This window comes from Megalobrama amblycephala, linkage group LG10 (genome assembly GCF_018812025.1).
Source record: "Megalobrama amblycephala isolate DHTTF-2021 linkage group LG10, ASM1881202v1, whole genome shotgun sequence".
NCBI lineage: Eukaryota > Metazoa > Chordata > Actinopteri > Cypriniformes > Xenocyprididae > Megalobrama > Megalobrama amblycephala.
The window spans coordinates 5,246,623-5,267,867 of record NC_063053.1 but is presented as its reverse complement, the minus strand read 5'-3'; the positions used below and the strand labels follow the sequence as shown (position 1 = coordinate 5,267,867).

The 21,245-nt window shown below is 36.4% G+C and overlaps 1 protein-coding gene across 2 annotated transcripts; it reads left to right on the top strand.

Annotated features, from left to right (window-relative positions):
- The first annotated feature begins 1,255 nt into the window (after positions 1-1,255).
- On the top strand, positions 1,256-20,588 carry oga (O-GlcNAcase). 2 transcript variants are annotated; one of them, XM_048204091.1, is made up of 17 exons: positions 1,256-1,923; positions 2,131-2,182; positions 5,880-5,977; positions 6,071-6,201; positions 6,299-6,470; positions 6,583-6,681; positions 6,769-7,053; positions 7,433-7,591; positions 7,688-8,313; positions 9,103-9,277; positions 11,613-11,666; positions 13,007-13,092; positions 14,061-14,165; positions 15,980-16,071; positions 16,167-16,359; positions 18,318-18,477; positions 18,782-20,588. In XM_048204091.1, the coding sequence occupies exons 1-17, from the start codon at positions 1,764-1,766 to the stop codon at positions 18,916-18,918; spliced, it is 2,784 nt and encodes a 927-aa protein (XP_048060048.1). In that variant the 5' UTR covers positions 1,256-1,763; the 3' UTR covers positions 18,919-20,588. The 2 variants fall into 2 exon arrangements, with proteins under 2 accessions (XP_048060048.1, XP_048060049.1); XM_048204092.1 differs by lacking the exon at positions 11,613-11,666 and having other exon boundaries at positions 1,257-1,923.
- The last annotated feature ends 657 nt before the right edge of the window (positions 20,589-21,245 follow it).

Genomic DNA, 21,245 nt, shown 5'->3' with positions numbered 1-21,245 from the left:
TTACAATACAAATTATCTAAACATCTTTAAATCAAGATAAATTTACTTGAGATGCAAATGAAAACTTAACATGAGTTTATTTTTAAAACGAGAACAAATATCAGTTATGAAAACTTCCTTTTTTTTGAGCCTAATGGCAGACATTTTAATCTTAAACTTGCTTCATTTAGATCAGTTTCACATAAAACTTCATATTTTTTTCATTTTGCACTTAAAGTAAATGTATCTTGATTTAGAAAGATTCTTTTTTGTGTGTGAAATTGATTCAAAAGTAAATGATATATGATGGAAGTTGTATTTTCAAACTTTGCTAATACATTTAATTGTATTTCTCCCTATTTACTGATGTATTGTGTTCCCTTCGATGTATTCCTTAAGTTTTATTGACTCGGTCTTAAAAAGTTTTAAATTTACGTTCATAAAACCTGCAGAAACCCTGAATAAGTGTATTTAAAAGAAACAATGCGGCCGTTATCGGGGTCCAATGCAAGCGCTTAGTCTGTAAAGTACTGAGATTCATTTATGTCTTCTAAATGAACGCCGTGTTGGTTGAATCCAGCGCTAAAACAATGGACCGAACCATTCATGACATACAGAGGGGTGACATTTCCTACGCGATATGCAAATGACCGCTGAATGTGACAATTAAATATACCCCACCTAAATTAATTCATCTTTAAATATTTCATTGTTATTTCAACCTTTTGATTTCTTTGGGGTTTTTTTAACATAAACAAAAAGTATTCATAGCCAGATTTTAAGTGTGGGCTCGTCTGCGCAGAGAATGTAGACATAAGAAATGTTCATCTCTGTTTTACTGAAATCCACCGATTTCTATTCTTTTTTTTTATTTTTATTTTTATTCAGACTCTGAATAAAAAAATACAATAGTTAATAAATAAAAAAATAAAGTACACGGAAATAAATATACAAAATAAAACTACAACTTAAAAAATACTTGACATTTTTCATTCAAAGATCCTCCATTACTGTCAGTGTCTATTCTTCAGTAACGCAACAAAGTAGTAAATCTATATATATTATATATATATATATATATATATATATATATATATATATATACACACACACATAAAATATATAAAAAGTATACAAAATGATTATAATGTTAATTAAATTAAATGGTTGACAAAAAAAATCTCATTCAGATAGGACGAGTTTGTAATATCCTCGCTGTCCCTTTAAGAGCTTTGCTAGAGATTTGTTTTCAGACTCACACAAACCGTCCTTTACTGGTTCAAACCAGTTTTCTGAGAGTGCGCAGTGAGTGTAAACAGGAAGAAGAGTGCAGCGTTAAACAGTGTCGATGAACGTTACGATACCTTGACATGCTGTATTTGAAGTCGCGATGCATGTGTACAGTAAGAAACTCGGTTAAACGTTGTTAATTTATATCTAATGTACGGTGTCGCGCGAGTCAACAAAAGTTCTTAGAGAAAATATCGGGTAATGCTAACTAGCAGTTCTGACAAATCCGAATCCCGTTACCTTGCAAAGAGTAAAACGTCAGTCCAGATATATTCCAGAAAGCTTTCTTCATTGTACGTGAATGATTGTCGTGTTTGTCAACATAAAGATCTGCAGGTAGTCCATGCAGAGAATCTGTGTAACTGAATTCCGCTCCCTACCGGTGACTCAAATGGCCTACTAACCCAGTAACGGGTTAGTTTTCCTGCGGAAGAAAAATTTTGGCTGGCGATTAGCTCGATACTTCCAACAGCTGTAATTTAGTACAATTCAAAATGGTTCAGAAAGACAAAATAATAGAGTCGTCACAGCCAGAGAATGAAGTAAATCCAGTGCCAACCGAAGCTGTTGCAGATACGCAGTGTCCAGTTGACGAGCCCAGTATCGGGGTTGAGCGAACAGGCCGAAGGAAATTCATCACCGGTGTTGTAGAGGGTGAGCTAATTTAGACAAATCCAACCTAATGTGGTCAAACATAACGTATATTCATTTAAAAATGGGTTATCTTGGTTACATACACTGTTTAATTAGAAAAATTGTTGTATGTGTTATGTATTGTTTAGGTATGCACAGATAGCATGTGTGTGAGGAATGTGTTGCGTTTGTCAAAACCGTTTGTTGCATTTATATTGTTCACCACAGGTTTCTATGGACGGCCATGGACTATGGAACAAAGGAAAGAGCTTTTCAGGAGGTATTGTGCAAGCGTGCAAATAGCTTGTCCCTTTCTTATTCACATTCTCTAGTGTAACTGTATCTGATTATTTTTATATTTTTGTACATAAATTTTGTATATCCTGTCTATGTGTACATACGCAGGGCTGGGTAGATTACTTTTAAAATGTATTTCACTACAGAATACAAAATGCGTGCATTAAAAAGTAATTTGTAAAATATTTTGTTAGATTACCCAAGTTTTGTAACATAATCTATATACTTTAGAATACTTTGGAATAGTAGTAAGTATATAACAAAAACAAAGTTTTTATCTCACAAATCTGACTTTTTTCCTCAGAATTGCATGATATAAAGTTGCAATTGCACGTTATAAAATCAGAAATGTGAGATATAAACTTGCAATTTTCCAGAAAAAAGGTCAGAATTGTGAGATATAAACTTGAAATTGACCCTTAATGGGAGTTTGATTGACAAGCGATATAACCAGTCATAACGCCAAATCCGCCATTTTGTCCATCAAAGCAGTCAGAAGTTAGAAGATTAACCTCGGTGGACTTGAACTTGAAAAATGGTGTGTACTGACGTCTTTCCGCGTTTGAAACAACATTCCTTCTGATGTTCATTCATGTTTATTTGATGCCAGAAATTAACTAGTAGGCAGAGATGATCGGTTTACGAGCCGCTTGAGCTGAGGCGCAACAGTGATCTGTCACAACATATTAAAGGGCCACAAAACGGTTTTTATTGTTTGTTTTGGTAACACTTTACAATTCATTAGTTAACATTAGTTAATTACATTAGTTAACATGAACTAATAATGAACTGCACTTATACAGCATTTATTGATCTTTGTTAATGTTAATGTCAACATTTACTAATACATTATTAAAATCTTGTTAACATTAGTTAATGCACTGTGAACTAACATGAACAAACAATGAACAACTATTTTCATTAACTAACGTTAACGAAGATTAGCAAATACAGTAACAAATGTATTGCTTATGGTTAGTTCACCTTCGTTAATACATTAACTAATGTTTAACTAATTAACCTGTTAACCAGCACTGGCATGCCGACGCACCGAAGCTTCTTTGTTTAAATTAGCTCAAATTTACTGTTAGATTTAATGTAATTACCTTGACAAACTATACATCATTAAAAAGATCTAAGACTCGAGCTTCAATTTTTAATCTTTATTTTACTCTCAACATCATATAGTGACCGTTATTTTTTAATATGCGTCGGGAGTTATGAATATGAGAAACTGAGTCGTTACCTTTTCATTGAAATATGAGCGTCAGCTTCAGCCATTGAGAAAAAAACTCTGTACGATCATCATGAAAAAACTCCACAAAATAACATCCCTCGGGGCTTTTAGCTTAAAAGCATGCACATTTGGAGAAATATTGATGGACTGTCATACGTTTATGTCAATTTGCTATACAGAGGATTAATATTTATTAAATTTTTACCCAAAACACGCTGTTGTCATTATATGAGCACTGTATACACTGACTACTGTGTGTTCAAACCATACCAGTAGCCGGAGGGCGCTCTGTGCACCTTTAGTCCACAAATAATACATGAACAAGAGGCAGTCATGTGACATAAACGGAACTGACAGAGGCTACCAGACATCGCTATAATCATTGATATAAACATACAGAACGTCACTTTTGAAAGTAATAAATACACGATTGTGACGATATGTGGTTTATCTGTGTTCTTCACGCCATGTCAGGTATTCATAATAGTAGATTATATTTATAATGCAATGCTAATCGAGATAGCTTTTCTCATTGTGCAGAATAGCCTAAAATGATATATTTTCTGTCTGATTTTTGATCCAAAGCCACATCACATCAAAGAAGGTTATTTAAAACAATCGACTAGTAAGTTTGGAGAAAAAACATGGTTTTAATCTTATAAATTGTCGTGTTTTGATGGTGTGCTAAGCTAACATGCTAACAAGCCTAGAGCTGCACCTGTTCTGAGCTATAATGTAAATAAATAATTTTTAATCGAAAAGCTCACTTTTTTTTCTCTCTTTTTTCCAAGAAGGGCATTAGATACAGTTTGAAAGAAGGTGAAGTGAGAAGTTTGGTGAATGAAATGAGGGATTAAATCATCTTGAATAGAACATCAGTAATTATAATAGAGACAAAAGAAAAGAATAAGAGCCATAAGCTGGCTGGAGAGGTGTGAATGTGTTCAGGGGAGACTGAAACTGAATGGGGCTGTTAGCACCACAAACACAATATAGACAATACCCTTGAATAGATGACAATAAACATCAGTTAACATTTTAGAGTCCTTTCTAAATAAAGTCTCATGACATGGTCTTGAAAAACATGTAATAAAACTCAGAGTTTTAAACCTATCATCTTCAGATTTGAAATATAACATGGTCAGACATGTGGCTTTTGCTGCAGGGGGGGTGGGTTTTTGCGAAGGGTCAATTGCGAGAAAGTCAATTTAAAATTTTTATCATGCAATTCTGACTTTATAAAATGCAGTTGTGAGTTTAAATCTTGCAATTCTGAGGGGGAAAAAAGTCAGAATTCCATTTAAAATGTAACTGTAATGAAATACAGTTACTCAAATTTTGTATTTGAGTATTTTGTATTTTAAATTTTGTAAATGCGTATCTAAGTTGCATATATTTCATTACTCCCCAAATCCGTACATACATTATTTGTCTAGTTGTGTGTGTAGATTTGTCAAAAGTACTGACTTCGATACTGAATCGGTACTGAAATTTAAAAAATGTGATGCTTTGAGCTCTGTTGAGCGAATTCGTCAAACACTCCTATGTGTATCTGAGTAAGTGCTTGGTGAAAAGCTTAAATGATAACTATTTACAACGTTTTTACAGCGTTGATCATTGAAGCCAATCACAGACATATCTGATGAGCTGTGAACACAATGGCCAATCAGAGGTGTTTACGAATCCGCTCAACAGCGCTCAAAGCATCACATTTTTAAAATTTCAGTACCGACTAGGTACCGAAGTCGGTACTTTTGTCAACTCTAGTTGTGTGTGTATTAGGGCTGCACGATTTATCACGATTAAACAGCACGCGATTTGGCAAAGGCTGCGATTATTTTTAGCGCAGCTTGTCAGAGCTGTACAGCTCTGTGATCAGCCATCTCTGTGCCGCAGAAAAAGATAACATACGTCATATCGCTGTAGCTGAATAAACAGAAGATTGAAACGCTTTGATTGATTAAACATGACTAATAAACACATGACTGCCTTATTCTGTGTTAGAAGCCGCATCATCTCACAGAAAGATGCTCAACTGTCGTTATGAAGTGAGTTTGGAGTAAAAACGTCATTGAATGTTGTCTTTTTTTGGACAAGATGTTAATAAATGATTCTCATGTCTGTAAAGATGCTATTTCAAATTATAAGCGACTCTAACTCGCAGTGGTTTCAGATGGATTAGCATTTGGAGCCATACTTCATTGACAAGCTGCACATAAAAAAATTTATCACAGCCTTTGCGATTTCATAAGGGCACTAAGAATCGCGTGCAAGCGATTAACGTGTTTAAGTTTAATGTTATTTTTCGTATCGTGCGATAAATCGTGCAGCCCTAGTGTGTATTATATTATTTGTCTCTCTTGTTCTGATCCTAGTATTGACATTGTTAGACAAGTCTAAACAGTTCAAATGAAAATCATAACTTCTATTTATTTTCTTTCAGGCAGCAGAAATGGGGTTTGAACACCTATCTGTATGCCCCAAAAGATGACTACAAACACAGAATGTTTTGGAGAGAAATGTACTCTGTTGAGGAAGCAGGTGATATATCATATGTCCTTTGAAATGGTTACATTTGTTTTGCTTTATATTGTTTAAAATTTGAGTGTAATTTTCTGTCTTGTTCTTTTAAAGAGCAACTCACAACTTTAATAAGTGCTGCTAAAGAGCATGGGATTGAGTTCATTTATGCCATTTCCCCTGGCCTGGACATTACATTCTCAAATCAGAAGGAAGTGTCAACACTTAAAAGGAAGTTAGACCAGGTAAGAATGAACCTATTCAGAAGCTTATACAGCTCTAATGTCAGGGTTTTTGTGACCTACATCGTATATCCTCAATTTTGGTCTGTCTTTTGTGTAGGTCTCTCATTTTGGGTGCAAGTCCTTTGCCTTACTGTTTGATGACATTGATCATAACATGTGTCCAGCTGACAAGGAGGTATTCAGCTCTTTTGCACATGCCCAAGTGTCTATCACCAATGAGATCTTCCAGTATTTGGGAGAACCTGAAATCTTTTTATTTTGCCCCACAGGTAAGATGTTTTTTATTATTATGAACTAACCATGCTGCTTTGTGTGATTCTATCAAATGTATCGTTTCTATATTATGTCTTGTCATAATTTTTAATGTCTTCTTTTCCTCAGAGTATTGTGGAACATTTTGTTATCCAAATGTGTCACAATCGCCTTACCTGCGCACAATAGGTGAAAAGCTGCTTCCTGGTATCGAGGTGCTATGGACAGGTAAGTTGTATTTTCATTGAGGAGACTGGAATAATAGTTTGAAGATCTCTTTTGGATATTAAAAATGCGTTTTTTTGTGTTTGACAGGTCCAAAGGTAGTTTCTAAAGACATAACTGTTGAATCTATTGAAGAAGTCACAAAGATACTGAGGAGAGCTCCTGTCATCTGGGACAATATTCATGCTAATGACTATGATCAGAAGAGACTTTTCTTGGGGCCTTATAAAGGAAGGTCCACAGAGCTCATTCCTCGGCTAAAGGGAGTCCTCACCAACCCCAACTGTGAATTTGAGTCTAATTTTGTGGCCATTCACACGTTAGCCACGTGGTATAAGTCTAACATGAATGGAGTGAGAAAAGATGTTGTCATGAGTAAGTATGTCTTTATGGAAACATTGTTTTTATAATATGTTATACAAATGGGCAGGGTGTTTTTTTAGTCACCATAATTCTTATATGGATGCACTTTGACCATTTCACTTTCGCCAATCACTACCATTGTCAGGCTTGGAAGAGTTAGGATATTTTAATATATATATATATATATATATATATATATATATATATATATATATATATATATATATATATATATATATATATAATTCTAATTGTGTTTGTCTGAAAGAAGATAGTCATATACACCTAGGATGGTTTGAGGGTAAATCATGGGATAATTTTTCATTTTTGGGTGACCTGTCCCTTAATCTTGTCCGATCGTAGCTTCATTGCTTCTTATTTCTGTGTTTAGCGGACAGTGAAGACAGCACTGTGTCCATCCAGATAAAGCTGGAAAACGAGGGCAGTGATGAGGAGCTAGAAACGGACATCCTCTATAGCCCACAGATCGCGCTCAAGCTGGCTCTCACTGAATGGCTAAGCGAGTTTGGAGTGCCTCATCAGTACAACAGTAATTATGTCTTCTTTGTGTGGTGTTTTGTAATATGATCTTAGTTGTTTTGAATTTTGGTATCATCTATCTTACCCTTTCTCCTCTTTGTTGCAGGTCGGCAGGTACCTCACAGTGGAACCAAAAGCACTTCTGTGGATGTTCCTGTGCTCACTTCTCCCAGCCTGGGCACTTCCACTACAGTGACTACAGTCTTCCAGCAGCCCATCATGAGTCCAGCCGTGCCACTTGGCGATGAATTGCACGTGCTCGGCAAAGAAGAAGAGGTGGAGGTGGAGAAGAAGGAGTCCGATGAAGAACCCATGGAGATGGTTGTGGAGAAACACGACGAGGTGGAGGACAATAAAAATGTCAACCAGATCCTCACAGAGATTGTCAAGGCTAAGATGACAGAAGATCTCAAACCCATGGACACAGACAAAGAGAGCCTGACAGAGTCTAAGTCCCCAGAGATGTCCATTCAAGAGGACTCAGGCAGCGATATTGCACCGATGCAGACTGATGATCAACTCAATAAGGAGGTGTTTGTTCCAGGTCCCAATGAGAAACCACTATTCATTGCTGAGGCACTTACCTTGGAGGATTTGACTCTGCTGGCTGAACTCTTCTACCTCCCATACGAACACGGTCCAAAAGCAGTACAGATGCTAAAAGAGTTTAACTGGTTGAGAGCCAATAGCAATTATGTCAGTGTTAACTCCAAAGCAAAGGATCCAGAGAAGGTGAGACATGTCATGTTTAAAAACAAGGCTTTAATGGAAAGAAATACAGTATGGTCAAAATGTAGTGCTTTTGTACAACTTAGTGTCAAACTGAACAAAAACTCACTACTTTTATGGTCATGGGATTATTAGGGAATTTTAAATTTGCATTTTGACTCTTCCAAGCTTTAGAGTTGTAGTGAATGGCGCTTCTGATTTTGAAGTCCAAAAAAGTGCATCCATCCATCATAAAAGATATCCACACTGCTCCAGGTGGTTAAAGTGATTGGTTTTTGTAAGAAAAATATCTGTATTTATAACTTTATATAAACCATATTTATAACTTTATAAACTATAAAACGCACTAAAATATTTAAGACTAAACATTGCTCTTGTGTAGAGTAAAACATAATTGTATGATTTGTGAGCTAATCATTCTTTTGAGTCTGTTGTTGTCAAATCTGTTATCAAATTCATCTGATTTATTTGCAAACGAGTGAATTTGAGTGATTTTTAATGGAAAAGGCATCTAAAAGTAAGGAAAAATTTGTAGATCAAAAGGTCTTGGCCTTGTTTTGTTCATGTTGAATTGAATAGGAAGTAAAAATGTGTTCAGTAGACTTTAATCAGACAAAATGGTGGCAATGCAGTAATTATTTGCACCACATGGCGGTGCCTTTATGATAAGAACAAAATACTCACTTTGTAGGTAATTACACATTTTAAGCAGTTGCTGCGGAGCTGTGTTGAAGCAGTAGACCTTTGATATCATGGTAATGACAAGGTGGTTTTCACATGTGTTTCACATAGGTGACTGAATGGCAATCTAGAGCAGAAAACTTTGAGGAGATGTGCTGCTCCGTCATCCAGATGTTCACCAGACTCTCCAACTCTGCCAACAGGACCATTCTTTATGACCTGTATCCCTATATCTGGGATATAAAGAGTATCATCTCAATGGTGAAATCATTTGTTCAGTGGTTAGGTAGGTATGGCCACATATCTCTTTGCTGCCCCTCAATGCTTTTAACCATGCTGAGCCCATGAAATGCTTAAGTCATTCCCAAGTAGAATCCCAAACAATGAGCGTTAAATTCAATAGTCACATTAAAGAATTCACATCTACATTTCAAGCATTGCACCGTTTTATAGTGACATCATTAAGATCTCAGGTGCTCAAAATGCATTCCTTAACAGATGGCAGTGCATATTTTTAGACTTAAGTAAATTAATAAACACTTTCTACTCTGTCATAAGACATCAGTTCTCACTCACAGTTTCTACATGAAATTTCTTGGGCGAAGTCTGCCATTTATGGGAAATAAAGTCTAGTGTACAATCGCTTTTCCTTACTTATTTTCACTTTGTGTAAATACTGTTTTCCTTTACTGACTGGATGCTGTCCTCATTGCTAGTCAGTGCCTCTTCTTCAGGCCACTCTTAATCTGGTATAATGAATTGGACGGCTGTGGTCACAGTTGCCAGGGTGGGTCCTGCTGCTTGCTGTGCATTCAGTATCATTGTGCGTTAACTTGGCAACATCTGTTGCAATCTCTTTCGATCAAGGGTGTGATCGTGAAGGAAAATAGGCCCCTTATGCCCTAGCGCGCCGCGCATGCGAACTTGAAAAGCAAGGCGGCTGTGTAAGGCTATTCTGGTGCACCATGAGCAATACTTTACATATGATAATTTCTTTTACTATATCTGCTGTAGGGGTGCAACGGTTCAAATGACTCACGGTTCGGTTTTTATCACAGTTTAAGGGTCACGGTTTCGGTATGGTTCGATATGTGCTGTGTTCAGGGGAATATTTGACTACTGTCAAATAAAAAATAAAATAAAAAATAACAAATAATCAAACTATAAGCAACAGCACAAATAAAGTAGAGCAAAGATACACATAAAATAAAAAGTGCTTTTCAGGTTCAGAAATTGAATAAAGTAATCAAATGTAAAACAACATGGTTCATAATCTTAACTGTATAAATTAAATAAAGATTATTCATTATTAATAAATTACAAAAGCTATTCAGTAAAGTGCAGTGAGTGATTTCCTTGATTAACATTAAAAACATACAGACAGCAGGATTATTAGGCTGCTGTCACTTTAAGACATAATCCAGTACACTGATCCTGAACACATGCGCATTCACATGCGTGAATTTGACCGTTCAAGCGCTAGACTTGAAAGAGAACTCAATATATACACGCGCCTCCGTGTGTGCGCTTCGAATGAGTGCACAAATCTTTCTCAAGCGTGCAAGTTCTCTTTCGCGTCTTGCGCTCGAATGTTTAAATTGGCAAGGCTTAAATGAGTTTAGTTACATTAGCCTAACTCTCTGTCTGTTTTATTTATTTTCAGCAAACCATATTATAGATGCTTATGCGTCGTCAGATATGAGATGAACCGTGCGTGGAGAACGGTACGGTTCAATTATTTTACCGAGAACCGTTACACCCCTAATCTGCTGATTATATGTTCATTATTGGAAGATACTCCACAAACAACCTCAGCGTATGCATTACTCTAACTGAACTGGTTTGGTCTGGTCAGAAAACACTTGTGATACTACATTCCAGTGAACTGTACACAGTTCTCATGATCCTAAATTCATTTGTGCAGTCAGGGTCTCTCATGAGCGAAACGCTTGGGTCATTAGCCAGCCCTTTATTTACGATGATTTTATTGAGAGACCCGTCACTTACTGAGAATGCCCATGTTTGTTATCCATATAGCTTCTGGGCATCGCTACAGTGCAGTTAGAGTAATGGATTCTGTTCTAAATGAGGTTTTTGTTGGAAGTTGGTTGAGTAATTATAGCACCAGCATGGCCTGGGTTACCTTGGTAACCACATTTTATTCACAGGTTTCTGTCCAGCTTTATAACAAAGCAACACAGCAGGCAGCAACCAAAACTGGCATGCCACACCTAAGTTGTTAGCTGATGGAGGGGAAACTCAAGTGTATAGTACGCTGCACTAATGAGTGTGTTCTATAGAACTGGAATCAAACATTTGATTTGTTTTCTTAGAAAACCCCATTAAGGCTTCTCTTTATGTGAGAACATGCCCTTTGAACAAATGTGATTTTGATTTAACTGCCCTTAATGTAAATTTATTAGGTTTTTGTGCGGACTGTTCCCTCTCAATATGCTTTTCAGCCTCTGTTTGCACGGACAGTCCGAATCCCAGTGCGTTTTCAGCCAGGCCAGCCAGCCTAAAAGCAGTGCGGATGGCATTCAGTCAGCGGCTCACTGCTGTTGTGCTGAGATCACTTACTAATGAGCTCTTGTATTGTCTTTTCCCTTCGTTATGTACAGATGGAAGAATCCTCAGCACAAGTTTCTACTGCTATTGGATGGAGAGTGCCCGATGTATGCACAGTGCTGCGATTATCATTTTCTTTTCCGGGTTTTATAGATATATTTTCTTTTTCGTTATGTGCCCAAATGATTTTAATTTCTTTCAATGTCTCAGGAAAGGAAAGGTTTTTGAATGAAGTCACATTTGCGCAGCGATAGCTCAAGTTTTAGGTGTTAACCCCCCAATTCTTTTCTCTGGCAGCTCTAACATGGTTTTTGTTTCTATCAGTAGGCCCAATTGAAATGGCTCAGACCAGCTTTACCACACCAACTTGGGGGAAAATTGATACTCTTGCCTCATCTAAACACCTCTCTAATGAGAATAAGAAGAATATTCAGTTCAAAACAAAAGTACAATTTTCTGGATAAATAAAATAAAAAAAAAAACAGTAAAGGAAGTGATAAAATTCCCCTCAGATGGTGTGTGTGCAGTGTGTCCTGCCATTTCACCACAGGATGTGTTAGTATGATCAAATTGATTGAAAACGGGGGAACTTTGTCTCCTGGATCTGCGCTGCATTTGTCTTGTTACATGACGCTGAGTCCTCATCCCCTCACATTGGTACTGCTTTTTAGAAACGAACGGGTTTCAAATTGCAACATAAAGCTTGTTTCTGCTTAACGGCAATTTAAAAAGTGCCCGGTTTTATCGTAGTTATCAGGAGCAAATAGGCGTAGTGACTGGAAAGAATAAGTTGTTGCAGACTCTTGAATTAGTGGTTCTTTTGTGACTTGCTCAAGTAAAAAAAAAACACTTTCAATGGATAAAAGAAAGCGGCCAAAGTGGTGGCTGATGAACAATGCTCGATAGTCATGTGACAAGGCAGATAGGTCTAAATGTGACTTCAGATGAAGGTTAGAATTCAGAGGGCTTAAACAGCTGAAGCTTATTTAGTACCAGCGAGCGAACCGATGACGTAAAACCAACAAAATCCCCAAACAGGCGATTGTAGGAAAAGCGCTACAGCTAGTAATTGTTGAATGTCTCGAAACAGACAGAAACATTGAGCTGAAGAGCTAGTACCAAACCTTAACCTAGACTGAACCTCATATATACCTCCTTGAGGATCATGTGAAAAACAAATTGTTTCAGTAACGTGCCCAAATCAGACACTGCAGTCAGTGTAAGCCCTCTGTCATCGTAAGCTTAAGCTGCTTGAGCCCTAGGGAGAAGATATCCACGCTTTTCACTGTTGTTAATCTTGAGGCGTTTTCCAATACGAATGTAGTATTTACATTTATTTTCAATTGAGTTATTTGGAAATAAGACACCTCTACCCTATACCCCTTCCCCCTCATTATGCCAGAAAGCCCCTCATATAATGTTTTCCGCTTGGATCTGATCTCAACAGGGTGTCGTAGTCAGTCGTCAGCACAGTTCTTAAGTGGCGACCAAGAGCCCTGGGCCTTTAGGGGCGGTCTAGCAGGAGAGTTCCAGGTATCCAATATTGAATTACCAGCAAAATGTTACACGAAGATATATTTTCGTTTGTTTTAGATGTTGGTGTGGTTGCAAAACGCTACGGGTTGGTCTGTTTAAGGTGAGCTGTCAGCAGCTGCATTGAAAAACAAAGGGGGGGCTTTTTTTGAAGCGTCAACTGAAACGGTCAAACGGCAACTGCCAGGTCCGGTGTTTGGGGTGATGGTGTTTTCTAACCCAGCCTAAATTTGGATTTCTTTCAGCAACTGCCCAAATGAGATGCTGCTTTTCCCCTTGCGCTCGCGACAGCGCAGCATGGCTAGGTTTTATTTTATGACATCTTGTTTCTTTGCAGGAAACAGCGCAAAAATTATTTCCACATTCTGTCTGCGCTCGCGTCCACAACACTGCGCTCGCGTGTGCGACTGCGAGTCTGCCTACTCAAAGCTCCATGAACAAAGCATTACTAATCCATAACCTCAAAATCCCAAACATCTTAAAATAATTCAGTAATCTTGAATGGGTCTGTCATGGAAAATATGTCATGTTTTAAGCTGAAAATTTTTGGTCATGGAGTTTTGCTCTGCGCTCTAGCATCATTCCTTTTCTCTACAGGAAGCTCGCGCAGCGAAAAAGAGCGGGAAAGGAGCATCTCCTTTAGCCAGTTAAGCCTTTCTCAGACCAAGCCTGCGCACTTTTGTTTCATTTTGGTTTCTCTCAGAAAAAAAAAAGGTGGAAAATGATTTTCAATGGTACGTATCTTAAGTATGATGTTTACATGCTCTTGCTGCAAAACTGACCAACCAGAGAAGCCAGTTTACTTGTGAAGGCACTTATTTCCATGCCGGTATTAGGCTCATTCTTGCTCAGCTCCTGTGTGAGGTTGGTTCAGCTTGAGCAGGTAAACTTGTGCTGAAGTTTCAGTAGCAGTGCAGTCACATGGAAAAGTACTAAACTATTATATACTTTTGCTTTGGTCTCCACAGAGACTGTTGCCAATTGATGGGGCAAATGATCTTTTCTACCAGCCACCACCATCAATGCCTACTTCCAAAATCTATACCATAAGGCCTTACTTTCCCAAAGATGAGGTAGGTTTTGGCCTTCATTTTGTACTTCTACTTACATTTTGGTGTACAATTTTACAAAATACTCACCAGGGTAGGGTTGCACCAGCTGTTCATAAGGTCTTAAATTAAAACGTAAAGTACACACTAGAGGCTAGTAACTACTAGCTAGTTTGTAACTAACTGCTTAGTTGGGGACACTTGACATTTGACTTGACATTTGATATTCAACAGTATTCTTGACATTTATTCAACAGTGCTTTGATCTGCCTGCATTGACACTATTCTTTAAGAGCTGCTGTGCAGCCAAATTATATACCAGTTATCACTGTAAAGCTGCTTTGACACAATCTGCATTATAAAAAGCACTATATAAATAAAGGTGACTTAATTTGGTTGCATCATCTTAAAGCAGAACGTAATTAGTAGTTTGTAAGCTCTCCTGATATGGTTGATTTTGTCTCGTGTAACTAATAGTAGACATATGTTTCCACTGATACTTAATCATGAAATAGCACAGTAGGTGTTTTTATATGTAAACAGCATTTAGAAACTGTATTTGAAATTAATAAGGAGCAATAAATACTGATACAAAAAAATAGGAAATTACATTTATTTTGATATTGTATGCACACAACACGGAGTGATGCACATGAAATTGTGCTGTTTAGATGGGGTTCGTGTTGAAGAGCCGAAGTCATGTCATTTTTAAAAAAAATGTAAACAAGTGTAAATGTTAACATTATTATATACATCTAAAGTATTGAAGTTTGTCAGGTAAAACTAGGGTTGGGTGATATGGCAAAAATTTATCACGATTTTTTTTTTATTTTTTTTTTCAGGAAAATCACAATTCCCAATATTTTCATGTTGGCTTTACTATTTTGCAAGTGCCTGAGCAATACAGCCAAACTATTTTCCCTATTTTAAAAATGTAGGTAACATAAAAGGTAACATAAAATAAAAGAAAAAAGAAAGGCCAAAGTATTTTTAACAGTAGTATTCAAGTTAGAAACCGAATAAACAAATGTGAAAATAAAACGCTACATAACCGTTACTGTATAAATTATATATACAGTAATTCTTATTAAAGCTACTGAAGTTATTCAGTCAAGAACACCGTGATTTTTCTCCATCTTTTGTTGTTTGATTAATATTTATGAAAAGTGGCAGCAGGTTTATTAGGCTGCTGTCACTTTAAGACCTCATGTACAGATCTACAGATACGCATCCAGTTTTCTCTCCACTGTTTACATTCACTTAAGACATAACTGACTGTATATGTAAGCCATGTGCATATTTGACAGTATATTTATCTTGAAGTGCAATTAGACACAAAATTAGACACTTTGTGTGTACGTGCTCAGAAAAGCCAACCGTTACACCTGGTCGCAGATTTCTGTAAATATGTTATGTTTCAACTAAGTTTTATGGCACAACACAAAATTATTTAGAAGTGCTTAATTTATTACTTAGTGTAGTTGCGATGAAAAGGGGCACTAAGTAGTAACTTGTGCACAGCTGGTGCAATCGAGCCAAGCAATGTTAATTTTGTGCTTTATGTTGAGGGCATGACTTGTCTATGGCAAGCTGTCTGTAGTATGAAAACTTTGTAGATGTTCTGTATCTAAATGCATCGTTGCTGTTGGCTGCTTGAATTCCCAGCTGAGGTGTCCCAGTTTAAGCTCTGCTTTTAGGTTTTATTTGCAGCACATCTGAAGGATTCTGCTGAAACAGCAGTCTGGTCCACCTGTTAGTCCTTAGAAGGTTCACAATTTGTGGAATGAGAGCTGTCAGATGCCTTCTCACACTGCATCTCTCTCACTTTCTGCCCTCAGTCTGCCATCTATAAGATCTGCAAGGAGATGTTCACTGAGAGCTGTGATGGCATTTCTTTCCCAGATGAGTCACCGGACCTTATTGGAGACAGGTGAAGTTTGAGCTTACACTTTTAGTCACATTAATGTGTTATGCATGCTTTATTAATAACATGTGAACTTTGTACCATCATCTTCATCATTGCAGGTTAGTGGGAGGTTTTCTGACGCTCAGCCCAGACTATGGCTTTGTGCTCGAGGATGAAGAAGGTATCTGCGGCTACGCTCTGGGCACTGTGGATGTCAAGCCTTTTGTGAAGAAATGCCAGATGAGTTGGATTCCGTTTATGCAGGAGAAATACAACAAGCCAGACACCGAGAAGGACCTGTCAGAGGCCGAGGTTTGCATGTCATGTCATTTCTTCTATGTCAACCTCATTCTTAAAAGCCTGGCATATTAAAAAAAAATCAAAATTCTGATAGCTTGTAAAGGCCCCGATATAGTTCAACTAAAATTGAAGAATGAACTGGGGAACAAACTCATTCCAGGGGCTAAATATCATGTTATTTGGGGTCACTTTAACCCGCGGACATGAAAAACGACCCGCGGCAACAGTGTTAAAGTAGCCCAATTCTTAGCAACACTGGCTCCAGCTCCAAAACACCTTTGTACTACCATTGGTCCATGACGATAACGTAATAGGTGTGCGCTGAAGCTCAGCCTTCTTTCATGTGGAACTCTTCTCTGTTGATTTCATCTGTTGAATCCATCGATGTAAGACCTCTGAGAGTAAAAACATGAACACACTGGATAGCCGCTTTATAGTTGAAAATGAAGTTGTGCTCAGAGGCGTGTTTATGTTATTGGGGGTTCTAAGCAAATTCTTGATATCTGTAACTGTATTTTCACTAGTGAAATGTCACCATAGGCTGCCATTCAAATTCAATTGTTGATATCAAGAACTGATTTCTTACTAGTTGAAATTCCAATTTCACATATCAGAAATACAATTCTTACTAGTAAAAATCAGAATTTTTGATATCAATAATTACATTGCTACTAGTAAAATGCGAATTTTTGATATCAAGAATTCAATTGTCACTTGTTGAAATCAGTTCTTGATATCAGCAATTGAATTGCTACTAGTAAAAATGTTCATTTTTGATATCTGAAAATGTATTTCTGATATCAATATAATTTCAGATATCTAAAATGGCTTTCTTACTAGTAACAATCACATTCATGATATCAGAAACTAACATTGTCACTAGTGAAAATCAAATTATTGATATCAAAAATGAACAGTTTTACTAGTACCAATTCCATTTTTGATATCAAGAACTGACATTTCAACTAGTGACAACTGAATTATTGATATCAAAAATTATTATTTTTACTAGTAAGTTGTATTTCTGATATGTGAAATTGGAATTTCAACTAGTAAGAAATCAGTTCTTGATATCAACAATTGAATTTGAATGGCAGCCTATGGTGACATTTCACTAGTGAAAATACAATTACAGATATCAAGAATTCTAGTTTTTACTAGTGGAAATAAAATTCTTGATATCAAATATTAGCATTTTAACTAGTGAAAACTGAATTGTTGATATCAAAAATTAACTTTGTTACTAGTGGAAATGTAATTCCTGATATCAAGAATTAGCATTTTAACTAGTGAAAATTGAATGGTTGATATCAAGAATTCATATCCTGAGAATGAATAAAAGTCAAAACGGCTTGCCATACTTCTGATGAAATGAGCCACTGACACTGTTTTTCATGTTTGATACTGTAAAGTTGCTTGCAATCTATTAAATAAAATGGCATATAAATAAATGTGACTTTACAGGAGTGCGATTTTGCAGAGCTCGTGCTAACATACCCATGTTGTTATGATCAGATATGCTTTCTATAAAAAAATGCTTGATGTTTTCTCATTTTTATTTATATTGTTACTGAAAGGAAAGCACACAGCACATTATTTACATAATCATCTAAACGTCGCTCTCAGTATATCGCTGCTCGCGTATTTTGAACTTTGTTTTACCCCTAAATGAAGAACGAAAAACAACTTTGCCCTGAGTATATCGGGGCCTTAATGTAAATCAATGATATTTTATAACTGTATAGCAGACTACTTGCATAAAATACATAGAAACATCAGTCATTACTCTGTATATCCCAGTAATATACATCATAGTAAGATCATATTTAAATGCTTTGTTTTTATGATCATTGTGGTGGGCAAAACAAATAATGCAATATAATATGTAATACATACTCTTAGAAATTTGTAAAACGTTAAAAAGGTTTAGAACATGTTTATGGCAACTTCAATCTTTTTTCCCCCTATAGAAAATGATGCTAAGCTTCCATGAGGAGGAGGAGGTTTTGCCAGAATCGTTCCTCAGTAACTTCCCATCGCTCATTAAAGTGGACATTCACGCAAAGGTCACTGACCCCAGTGTAGCTAAAAGCATGATGGGATGTCTCCTCTCATCGCTGAAAGCTAATGGTAGGTACATGAAAAGTGACGTCACAATATTATTCATTGCAATAGTAATAAATTTGTTATTACACAGTATTTAGTCAGTAATGACTTAAGTAATTGTACAGTAAAGCTGCTTTTTATCTCTGTGTGGTCTTCCCCCTCTCACCACGTTTACTTTAACTTTAATCAGCAGAATGTTTATATTTCATAAATTTCAGATGCTGACATTAAAGAGGGATGATCTTTGCTGTTAGAGGACATGAAAAGCTGCAGTGATTTCATTGAATGCTTTGTTTCATAAACGCATCTTTTCCTCCTCGTTCGTCAGGCTCGCATGGTGCTTTTTGTGAGGTCCGGCAGATGGACAAAAGGATGTTGGACTTTTATAGCAAACTGGGCTGCTTCGAAGTAGCCAAAATGGAGGGATTCCCAAAAGACGTTATTATAATGGGGAGGAGTCTGTGAATCTGAGCCGCCTAGAAGAAAAATCGCACAGAAGGAGCCTCCTAGAAAGTGCACAAAGCTTTGGCCCACATTTTAAGGCCCCAACTCGCTACCTGTTCATGTAAATATCACATGTTTTGTAATAGCAACCCTGTAACGGTAGCTTATTTCACATCGTTATGCTGAATGCACTTCTAGAAGTTTAGGTGCTGTTCATTCACTTTGCCAGTGTGTGGTGGATGCTCAAGAGTTTGAAAGTGAAGTGTGCACATATGGAAATGGAAGAAGAAGTGAGCCTGTAAGAGTGATTCAGGACGCATGACTTACTTTCACTTTTTTCTGGTAGACAGATTGCTTGAGTTGGCCGAGTGCCATTGAACCTACTAAATCTCTTAGATGAGGCCAAGTTGCAGTTTGTGTTCAGCATATGTGCATGTTTAAGTTAATGTCTAGATTCTCCAGACAAAAAAAACTTGCCATGACTTGATAAGAGATCTCCACTCTAAGGTTTTTAATAGTTAATTTCAGCACTTTACAGTGTTCAAAGCAATAATCCAGAAGGACTTCTTAAAAGTCAGGGTTTGTGTTATTGCTTTTCAGGACATTGTAATAAATTCTGCAGTTTTCCAGGTTCAAACCGTGTCGGTGAGCTCATATGGAGAATGCGGCAGGCTAAAGCGATCCTTTGAAGAAAAGGACTGAACTGAACTTTGAGCGGGCAGAAGTAAATACAGTCAAACCATAATGTTCATTGTCTTTCAGACCGCATGGGATACGTTTGTGTAAGCCTTTAGCATGTGTATCTTTTAACGATACATGTTTCATTTTGTACAAAAATGCCTTTTGGCTCTGGCCCTTCTCTGTAATATATTTGAGCGTAAAAAAAAAAAATACTTTCCTACACTTCTGCCTTTGTTTAAAGTGAGACACAACAGGGTTACGTTTTAATTCTGTGTTTACAAAAAAAGTACAATTTGTAGCTTAAACCTCAAGACCAATGCCCTGCACTATGTCTTTAATTAGAACAGAAGGTAAATTAAAACTAATGGGGAAAAAAAGTTAAGGTACATTAATGAATTATCTTTAACATACTTGAGATCCTTTTTCTGTTGCCTGAAGAGAACGATAACAGCCGTTGCCTGTTCTTAATGCCTCTGTTAGTTTAAAAGCCCCACAGTTGAATTTGTGTTTCTCTGAAATCCACTGTAAAGATGCAAGCCAATTGTTTCCCTGAATGTAGGTACAACATAAACAGTTTATTCTGTCTTTATTCCCCCTATTTAACCAAAAGTATGGACAGATTTTTTTTTTTTCTATCTATTGTTGTGCTGTATCCTGAAAAACTAGATTGAGCACAAAAGTATCTTGCAGGTTCCCATACATAATGTTTAAAATAATGCCTGTGTAAAAGAAAAATGTAAATACTGTGCATGTGATGGGCAGTTTTGACAGTTTTTCACTTTTTCCCCCACCCCATTTAAAGGAATTTGTACCAAAAAAAAAAAAAATCTATTGTTTATCTCCATGGCTTGTTGCTTGGATCATTTTATTTCGGTTGATAACACAATGTAAAGGGCTTTTGTTTCTTTTTTTTCTTTTCTTTTTTTTAAAGGACATATACAATGCATACATTTAAAATGATGAAGACCTTTCTGTATTTTGATGTATTATGATAATGTATATGTAATATAGTTGTAATTTCTGTAAGGGTTGTATGTAATTAAGATGGTTATTAAAATGTTAAATAGAAAAAATCTGTGGTCAGTGAGTGAAATGAAAAATGCATTTTAGATACACAAACCTGGTGAACACTCTTATTTCTGTTTTGGTTCCACTAAAACTTTGCATTTAAGTTGTCAAAAATTGTAAGTTGTTCCCATTTCCCATCATCCTTCCTAGTGTGCTATTAAACTAAATTGGATTTTATTGCATGTTAATATACACTAATTTCTTTAGCACTATAATTAGTAGAGTGGTGGAGAGTAAAGCTAAAATTTTGGTGGTGTTGATAAAGATACAGCTACTATTGTTTATTATATATTATTTATTTATATGTTTGAAAGAAGTCTCTCATGCTCATCAAGCCTGCATTTATTTAAACGAAAATACAGAAAAAAACAATAATATTGTGAAATATTACAATTTGAAATAATGGTTTTCTATTTTAATATACTTTAATTAAAATTATTCCTGTGATCAAAGCTGAATTTTCAGCATCTTTACTCCAGTCTTCAGTGTCACATGATCCTTTAGAAATCATTCTAATATGCTGATTTATTTTCAGTGTTGGAAACAGTTGTGCTGCTTAATAATTTTTTATAACCTGATTTTTTTTTTTTTTTTTTTCC